Below are 10,160 nucleotides of genomic sequence, written 5' to 3'. Positions count from 1 at the left end.
GGGGGGGGGGGGGGGGTTCGAGGAGAAGGGGGTCAGACTAATGAAGTCCAGACACCCAGGCTCTAGATAAAAAAAAAAAAAAGTATTGTGAGGAAAAAAAAAAAAGGAAATTTCTCTCCACACTATCCCAAAATCCCTTGCGTGTAATCGCGTGATACATTTTATTTTTACATGTTGCAAATCCAACCAAATATGCAACAATGACATTGGACAATACAAGAATTGGACTCAGTCACTCAAAAAAAGTGCATGTTTAAAACATGTCTTTCTTTCTTAAATACACTAAAACACTCACCAAATCACAAAACACACCTGATTTATAGGGTCTTGCTCTGTTCTTTCTCAGTTGATGCCTGTATGCCGGAATGTAACACAGAGAAACAAGTGTTTTAGAAACAGCTGCCCCGTAACATGCTAGCGATTAGCGGCCGGCTGCAGGGCCACCTCGGTAATGACGCCATTAAAAACTTACAGGTGACCAGCTAATGATTTCTCAGCTGTAGGCCACTAACGATTTTAGAAATGACTGTAAGTTTTTTTTAGAATAGAACGGCGAGAGTGTGAGCGAGAGAAAGGAACGAGTGCTATAATTTGTAGTGTGTGTGTGCAGGTGCCGTCAGGGCTAAACCTACAGCAAACATGCACAAGTGCAATACTAATAAAACACAAACAGACGCCACAGTGCAGGGGCAGCACTTCACACACACAGCTCTGACTCTTATGTAGAGCTCAGCTGAGGAGAGACATGAGACCAGTGCATTGATCGAGGCATCCAAAGGAGATCAGTTACAATGGGGCCATGACTAATTTTCACTCTCTTATGATGGAAAGAAAAACAAATATATTGCAATTTGGCGGGATGCAATAATCAAAAAGGAATTCACTGTGATTAAAGCATAAATAATGCAATAATTAGGACATAACCAGTGTAAATACCTGTTTCCTCCATGCTTTATGCACTTAATGCACTTCTGCGTTAGACAGGCAGCTCTATTCTTTGTCACATGATCAATTAGAGTGTCCTAATCGCATGAAACATTTGCCTGTAATTTAGCCGTCCAGCTCCAGGAAATAACTTCTCACTGTGCAATGGTTTACTTGTCTCGGTGCAATTACGAACAAATTAGAAATTAGCTGGAAGTGTTTAGCACTGGCTGGTTATAGGCTTTTACCATTAAAGAAGAAGTGTATTATGTTTCCGACGTCGTATGTGTCACAGTGTCTGACAGTGCTGTCAGCTGTTTGAATTAGTTTTTGTGTGTGTGATAATCTTCATTGTTAGTTAAAATGGCCTTATATTATGATTAGCAATCATTGTGTGAACCGTTATTCTTTGCGTCCAGCTATTATAATGAAACCATTTTTTTTTTGCAAAGAAGACACATACATTTTCCTAAAATCTAATTTTAAGTTATAGACACTTGCATGAGGTGCCTGTTAAAACGAAATCAGAATTATAGATCATGATATTTGACAACTAGGAAAACCTGATTAAACCTGTATCACATGATACACATGTATAGAACATTACTTTGCTTTTTAAAAAAAAAGTCTAGTTTCATTATGTGATGTGTCCTCGTTTTGTCACAGCTGTGGAGCGTTCCACACTGACATCCACATAGACAACGACAGCGAGAGATAAACACACAGGGCTGAATTTGATTAGATGTCTAATCTGTGAGTGAGCCACTGGTCTATTGACTCTCGTGCTGAGAGTCTCAAACAGTGAGCAATGATGGCACATCAACCCCTCTGACTACACAGGCCATTCAGCAGAGCACCTTGTTTTTGGAGTAATACATCATAGAGATGTTAAGCTAAATACTGAAGGCAAAAGCAGCATTTTGTGTGTGAAAGAAAGTGTCTTTACTGTGGCTCATTTTATGTGTGTGTGTGTAATTTCAGATTTTGTTCCGTGTGTTTGTTTGAAACATGTTTAAAGGGAGTGTTCACCTTCAGCTGCTGGCCCCCATTGACTTAGTGTTTTTTCCCCTCCATACTATGGAAGTCAATGGGGACCAGCAACTGAAGGTGAACTATCCTATTAAGTGCTATTAATTGGCGTTTTTTTAAACCACTGCATGATTCCATTTAGATTGAGATTATCCCAAATGAACAATGCTAAAATATCCAAATGATTAAATGGATGATTAGGGAGATTAAAAAACAAATATCTGGGCTTTTTTGTACGTTTGGATTTTTTTTTTTTTGAGAACTAAGCATGATGTACAAAAGTACATGTAACCAAACATGTGATTGGTATATAGAAAAAAGGGGAAAAAAGTACAGGAAGACATTGTACATTTTAAACAATTGCGTAGTTTGTATAGCTTTTAAGTTTTTACTTTTAGATATTGTACTTCATTGTACATTTGAATTTTAGTTTTAATTAAAAATTTTTTTTGACTTTATTAATATAATAACGAACAAATATAATAATAATAAAAAAAATAATAAAAAAAAAATCTCAATTTTTATCACCATCCAATGAGAAACACCTTATCATCATTGTACTTTTAGAAATTAACACTCCGGTGGATGATGTCAACTACTGTAAAAACAAGCCATTTTTTTGTATGTGTAAAGTTATGTACAAAGCACCTTAAGATATAACTTTTGAACCTAATCTTACCCCTAAACATGTCTTCTTCGAATGTCATTGTGTTTTTTTTTTACTTTTGTTGTGTTGCATATGCATATATCTATGAAAATACATAATTTGGGGTTTATATTGCATAGAAGACTTTTTTTGTAAGTAAAAAGAAACATTGATTTATTTTTTTCTTTAATAATTCATGCATCAGAGGTTAAGGAAACACAGTCATGAACAGAGAGGCATGCAAAGACACTGTCTACTTTCGGATGTCTGTAAAAGTGTTAGTGTGTGTATATATTTGTGTGTGTGTGTGTGTGTGAAAACTGGTGAGCAGGCGGTGGCAGTGATGCAGGCAGCTGGTGATGTATGTGCCAGCTTATCGCTGGGAGACGTGACAGACAGGCTGTTTGTGTTTGTGTGGCAATAGAAATCATGGAGAAATGACAGGCCTTTCTTTATGCAATGATCCTCTCCGACACGTTCGCTTTGACTTACGGCCACCCGTTACTGTGCAGTGGTGACAAATGCCTCTATTACTCTCTGCACTCCGTCATTCCAGGAAGGTTTTCCTATGATTCCACATCGTAACATCCAATTAGCGATAAAGAAACAAAGATGCTGACTATCCATAAACACAATCAGCACATCTGGCGCAGCGCTTTTACCTCAGATAACAACCATGTAAAATACACATTTTTATACTTTAGGGGGATCTAACTGCCCATTTTGACAATTTACAATGCACAAGGCTTGTGTTGAACAATTAAATCACCACACACTTGAGTCGAGAGAGAATGAGAGCTACAGAGATGACATCGCAACAGGCCAAGTGAACCAAAAAAAAAAAGACCCGGTTTGACCACAAGTGGGATTTGGGTTTCAAAACAACCTCCTCTTCTCTCTCTCTCTTCCTCTTCTCGTTCTGTGTCTGCTCTCCTCTATTCCAAAATGCTGCCCGTGCTCCTACAGCGCTTTGGTCCTCAACTCATTAAATCTTATTACACAGCTAATAAGCGCTAACCAAACATACCGCTGCCATGCTGACTGCCCGCTGCCGCCCCCAACACTGCACGGCGCACACACACACACACACACACACACACACTCGTAAGCATGAGCAAATGTATGCCACAGTAATTGTATCTTTCTGCATAAATTACTCCCTATGTAAACACAGAGTATGTGCTTATCTTAGTATCCACCGTCTTCAAAATACTTGGACCCTGATGAGCACAGGAAGGCAAGCATGCTCCGTTTCTCCCCTCCTCTTCTCTCATTTGGTCGTTTATTAGAGTAAAGGTCAAATTAAATATGATTCCCTTATGTTGGTTAATTTAGAGAATGATCTCCCGTTGCAGACTTCTGATGAAGGCGGTGGCTTTATCGACTAAATCTCAGCTGATACCATCCAGCCTTGTAACCTTTCTTTTCGACGAGACTTTTCTGAGAGGGAAACTGCCAGGATGGATGCAACAAATGAGAATAAGAAATTCTTAAAAAAGTGAAAATGAGGAAGGAAGAGGGTAAGAGAGAGAGAACGAGATTTACATTTACTTGTTGGATCAGCACGTTGGCTCTCAGCCAGGGCAGAGATTATTTTTCCGCGTCACATTTGTATAAACAGAGTGCTGCTGTACGGCTCATTAGTTCGATAGTGAGAGAGAGAGAGGCGAGCTGTAGTTAAAGACTTCCCTCTGTCACAGTCCATCACAGCCGTGATTAATGTCACTGAGATGTGGGGCTCAGTCCGTGATGCCACCCATATGCCACACACACACTCTACTTGTGTCATATACGTATATCTCTGTTTCACAGGCATTTTAACAGACACCTCATGGAAAAGTAGTTAGAATTGGTTAATATAGTTAATACAAAATGTATACACTACTGTTTTTGAAAGAAATCAATGCTTTTATTCAGCAAGGTTGCATTCAAGTGATCAAACGTGACAGTAAAGACATTTATAATGTTACAAAAGATTTATATTTCAAATGAACGTTGTTATTTTGAACTTTGTTTATCAGAGAATACTGAAAAAAAAAATATATATATATATCATGGTTTCCACAAATATATTAAGCAGCACAACTGTTTTCAACATTGATAATAATAGGACATTTTCTTGAACACCAAATCAGCGTGTTAAAAGGATTTTTGAAGGATCGTGTAACTGAAGACTGGACTAATGGCTCCTGAAAATTAAGCTTTGCATCACAGGAATAAATGATATATTTAAAACATTAAAATAGAAACAAAATTTTAATTATAATAATAACTAGTTGTTTTTACTGTATTTTATAAGACCAGCCATGGTAAGCTTGAGAGAATACTTTTGAGAACATTAAAAAATCTTACGGACCTCAAACCCTTGAACGCTAGTGTACATTAAAGATAACATGAAATCAGAATGACCTAAAAATGAATGTTCATTTTCTTTACTCTCTTTGACTTCATTTTGGGGGCTGCAGAGACTCCCACTAAATTATATAAATAATAATAGTAATTCCTTTTTTGAATTAATCTTAATCTTATCCTTTCTAATTCATTTAATATGGTCTCCTGACCTAATCAAAATTTGACAGGTATTACATTTGTTTAATTATATTTTTCAACAATGCAATGAATAATGTTTCTTGTCCAATACATTGCAAAAAAATATAAACACATTTAAATAGACAGTTGGCAGGAGTGAACCACTACAGTGTGGATACCAGTTAGAAAATCCTAGTACTGTATATTGTATACTGTATATGTATATATTTTATAGCTGGGATTCGTCAGAACTCAAAGTATGACATTTTTTTGCAGGACTTGCATGCATATTATCACATTTTGTTTAGTATCAGCTCAAAAAACTTGCAGTATAAACCTGATACTTTGATGTTAAGTATGCATCTTTTAACAATGGTTAATAACTTTATAGACCTCTGAAACATTTTTTGCTGACATAACCTAGGCCATGTGGGCGGGAAAAAGTAGTTGTAACTAATGCAGTAATGAACAAATCCTGATAGCTGATATTAATTTTTTGAAGACTAAATATTCTGCTTTACACTGAAATATGTCAAGTTATGGCAGTTAAATGTGTTGTAAATGACATATTTGCATTGTTTTCTGTCAAATGTAATGATTAAACATATGCAATCATTATGATCGATCTTATTATTTTTCACTAAGATGATTGTTTTATTGAGATGTACAGGCAAAGGCATCACTCACCTCTCTTTTTTATTCACACACGTCAACTAACTCCTCAATAACTCAGCAGATCCTGCTGTGTCCTGTGTATTGGCAGTTCTTCTCCTCTGCATGTTCATTAGCAGATGATTTCAGAGTTTGAGTCTTAGTATCCATTTCCCTCAAGTGTTCAGGCCCTTGAGCTGTGAGGATTTTAGCCTGGGGTTACTTTTTTCATTTAACATAATTAGACTTTGCTGTATCGCATTAAGCCTGCAGTGTGCAAAGGGCCGCAGACTGAGCCACCGACTGCCGCTGCATAGAAAGACAGCGCTCTCGTATTCTGAAATGTCATCATTACAAACCCTTCAGCTCCTGCTATGAGTGGTTTATTGTTAAAGCCGTTCTGTGAGACGGTATTTATTGATTCAAATAAAAGTGGAGGGTGTTTTTACGTCCAGAATTGTCAGAACTAGGGTTGTTTCTGGCTTGCATGTTTTTTTTCTCCCTTTTATTTCTCTCCACTCTGTGGCGAGAACATGTCAAACAGTGTGTTTAACGGAGACCGTTGTGAGACCGTGTGCTGTAGCCATCCGTTAGCGACTGATTTACACAGCTCTGCTGTCTATGTGTGTGTGTGTTTGTCACCTCGATAGCAGTTATTTCAATACGGAGTGAGCGAGAGCCGTCCAATCGTGCCTCTGCCTCTGCCTCATAACTGCTGGAGTGGATATGGCAGCAATCAACATAATTAAAATAATAACACTAACAAGCTTTCTGAGTCGATCGTTTCCTGCGTGTAAAGATCCGTGCCTTTGCGAGAGCATGCGGGAACGCTGTCTCTCTCCCTCACTCCATCAGAAACATGACGCCTGGCTGTGTAACTGAGCTGATGGGGTAATGGAGAGAAGCTCATGATGCAATACGTGTGTGTTTAAGTGTGATACAGTTTTTTTTCTTCTCTTGCTCCCCCGCAAATGTGTCATTTGTAATTCTGTCTTCCTATGCGATGGTGATAATTTGTGTTTGCGTGTGCTTGTGCATTTCATGCAGTGCAGACACAGGATTTGGGCCCAGACTGTTGATGTATCCTACTGTGTAACATGCTATATTTAATATCAAAATATTTAATATTTAATTGTTTTATTCTATTTTTTGTAGTGCAATACAATTTTTCTCTAATACACATTGGACACAATTAACGGCACCCTTTTATTCAATTCTTTTTGAAACCTCCATTTGGCATAATAACAGCTCTGAGTTTTCTCCTATAATACCTGATGAGGTTAGAGAGTACCTAACAAGAGTCAGAGACAATTCCTTCCCCCATTTTAAATTCTTATTCTCCAATGAAAGGTTAGATTTATGAGAATTTTTTAAATAAAAGATCAAAATGATTTACAATCCAGATTTATTTTCACAGCCTTCTTTGATCATATTTACCAAGGGTGCCAATAATTCTGACCACGACTGTATATATATAAAATTATCTAAATTTGACCCTAAAATCTTGATGTTTTGATTTTAAAAAACGTGTTAATGGACAAGTAATGTTTTTGACATAATATAATATAATTATATAGAATATAGTATAATTCTAATCTTTAAAGCTCATATTTTACTTATTTTGTATGCTTTTTTCTTATTGCATTTAGAGGACATCTGTCAGACTTAGCACCGCCCTGACCAGTCAGACTGCTAAAGATCTTCACTGCAAATCAATTACTACAGATGAAGAAGATCATATTTCCCATTTAAGTTGAAGTCATCCGCTTTAAATGTGCTCCTCCCTGAACCCCCCTCCCACAGCCTCTTCTGTGAAAGCTGTTTTTGCCTTCAGTGTAGTAACCTCAACTTCACGAATGAGATTTCACCATGCTCAGATACAAATGAAGCATTAAGCCCTGGTAATAGTACTGGGGAGGGGTCAGGCTTTATTAATGTCCTATCAGGGGAATATCTCAATGATTGGAGACAGAGAGCAGGCCGCTTTCCAAAACACTGGCTCCCCACCCCGAGCTCCGCAAATGAATAAATATTTATGTATGAGCATATTTTTGAGATTCAAAGGCATTTCAGCCCACCTCATCAGAGTAACGAGTAAATAATGAACAGACTTAACAATGACAGCTGCAATTTATGTATGTGAACATTACACGCTTTTTAATTTAATGATTTAAGGAATTATAAATATTACGAGGCACTTGTTTTGACTTGAAGGTGATGTCATTCTTTTATTAATTATTTGAAAAAAAACAAAACGTTTTCCTGTCCCAGCTTAATATGCAGAAACGTACATGCAGTACACTGCCATGTGTAAGTTTGGGGTTGGTAAGATGTTTTAGTAATTTTGAAAAAGTCATTTATTCTTAAATAGGCTGCATTTATTTGATCAAAAATACAGTAAACACACACACACACACAGGAATACTGTGAAATATTATTACAATTTAAAATAACTGTTTCTATGTTAATATATTTTAAGATGCTACTTATTCCATTGATGCAAATCTGAATTTTCAGCAGCCGTTGAAAGAGTCTTCAGTGCTCAAGAAACATTTCTTGAATACAGTTGTGCGGCTTAATGTTTTTGTGGAAAACATTATATCTTTTTTCAGTATTGAAAAAGTAAAAAATAAACAATAAACAAAAAACGCATTTATTTGAAATAGAAATATTTGTAACATTATAAATGTCTTTACTGTCACTTTTGATACATTTAATGCATCTTTGCTGAATAAAGGAATTTATAAAAATTACTGACCCCAAGCTTTTGAATGGTAGTGTATGTAAGCCATTTGTAAGTTGATTTAATTTCTACAAAAAAAATAAAAAATAAAAAATTAAATAGCAACATTGACTCAACCAATAGTGTGCATTTGGAGCAGGATCTGTTTGGCAACCAATGACAGATGTGTTCGTGACTCTTTCAAACCTGTTTGAAAGAGTCATTTTTGGTGATGCTTGTGGTCCAACATCACCTTTAAATACATCAATATTTATTTATAAATAGATAATTTTTTAAAATTATATTGTATTATTTAATTATTATGATTAGATTATGTTTAAATCATTTAATTTAATGAATATAAATAAAAGTATTCCTTTGTTAAATTGTAATGTGGTCAAATAAAGTGTCAGATTAAGTGCTTGACATTGGTTTCTGCTTGAGGAAAGGGATGCATGCATTACCACCCTATTAAAAATAGACCACCTGCATTTTAATCTTCCGTCCTTTACTTCAGGCCTTCATCTCTCTCTGAGGCCCATGTGTCCACTGATCCAGGCATGGAAAGATGATCAGCGTTTGCGTCAGTGGACCAGGGCTGACGGTTTGATTGATAGGTGGACGTGCAGGGTTGGCGTAGAGGTGCGGGCCTCCTCCTTTCGGGCTGCGCACAGCTACTCGGTCTCTGTCAGTCCGTCGTTTGCCACGCGTTCTAATCGATGCTCAAGTGCGAGAGTCAGGATGGAGGCTTCTATCGGCTGAACCCTGGGGAGGCCAGAGCGGGTTTGACTGACAGGTCAGGGAAAGAGGAGCGCAGCAGTTGCCAAGGCGAGCCGTACCCAGTAGCGATTGGTAGCCGCAAAAGCAGACGGTGCCTTCTGGGGTCCCCCGCTCTGTGCCAGATTCCAATTGTTGAGGTGGCAGAGCAGACAGGGGCAGACAATAGAGTTCATGGCATGAGAAAACAAGCCAAATATCTCTCTTCTAACACCTTTCAGTTATTTCCTGTCATCTCTCTTTGCAACAGCTCTAATTTACTGTTTGTGTTTCCTGTAGTCTTTATCGTTTTACATATTTTATTTGGAATTATTATACACTCTTCGTATTCCCATGTAGATTCCAATGTTGTGATTCACATGCAGAACTTATCAAATTAGACACTGCGGTGACTTTTCAATGTTATGAATTTATATGCAATGTGATATTATTTGTGAAGGTTCATGTGAAACTGCCATTTCATCTTTCTGCAAGCTCATATTTTGAACGATTATTAGGGTTACAGTACATTAATCTCTCTGTCTCTGTCTCTTTCTCTCCGTCTCTCTCATAGTGGTGTGGGTTTGGCAAGAGCCCATTATGAGAAACAGCCTCCCTCGAACCTGCGCAAGTCAAACTTCTTCCACTTCGTTCTGGCCCTGTATGACCGGCAGGGACAGCCCGTCGAGATCGAGAGAACCTCCTATGTGGAATTTGTGGAAAAAGACAAAGTAAGCACTCTGTCACTAATAGATGCCGCTACACAACGCAACAGGATTTGTAATATGCTGGGGTGTTGCATATTGAACTAGGAGAACATGCTAAGAATGTACTGTGCAATGGTATAATAACTTTTTAGATGCATTTTTGGTAAATAACCCTCTGCAACAATGTTTAATGTTT

At 37.4% G+C, this 10,160-nt stretch overlaps 1 protein-coding gene across 1 annotated transcript in view; it reads left to right on the top strand.

The window, feature by feature from the left end:
- The first annotated feature begins 9,220 nt into the window (after positions 1-9,220).
- LOC107595778 (transcription factor COE3-like) overlaps positions 9,221-10,160 on the top strand; it is an 87,917-nt gene continuing 86,977 nt past the window's right edge. Inside the window, exons 1-2 of the mRNA XM_016286302.1 lie at positions 9,221-9,372; positions 9,832-9,988. Coding sequence (XP_016141788.1) covers positions 9,221-9,372; positions 9,832-9,988 — 309 coding nt within the window. The remainder of the gene's footprint in view (positions 9,373-9,831; positions 9,989-10,160) is intronic.

This window comes from Sinocyclocheilus grahami, unplaced genomic scaffold, assembly GCF_001515645.1.
Source record: "Sinocyclocheilus grahami isolate Dianchi unplaced genomic scaffold, SAMN03320097.WGS_v1.1 scaffold208.1, whole genome shotgun sequence".
NCBI classification, from domain to species: Eukaryota; Metazoa; Chordata; class Actinopteri; order Cypriniformes; family Cyprinidae; genus Sinocyclocheilus; species Sinocyclocheilus grahami.
Note: the sequence above shows the minus strand (reverse complement) of the source record. Positions and strands in the feature narration are given on the sequence as shown.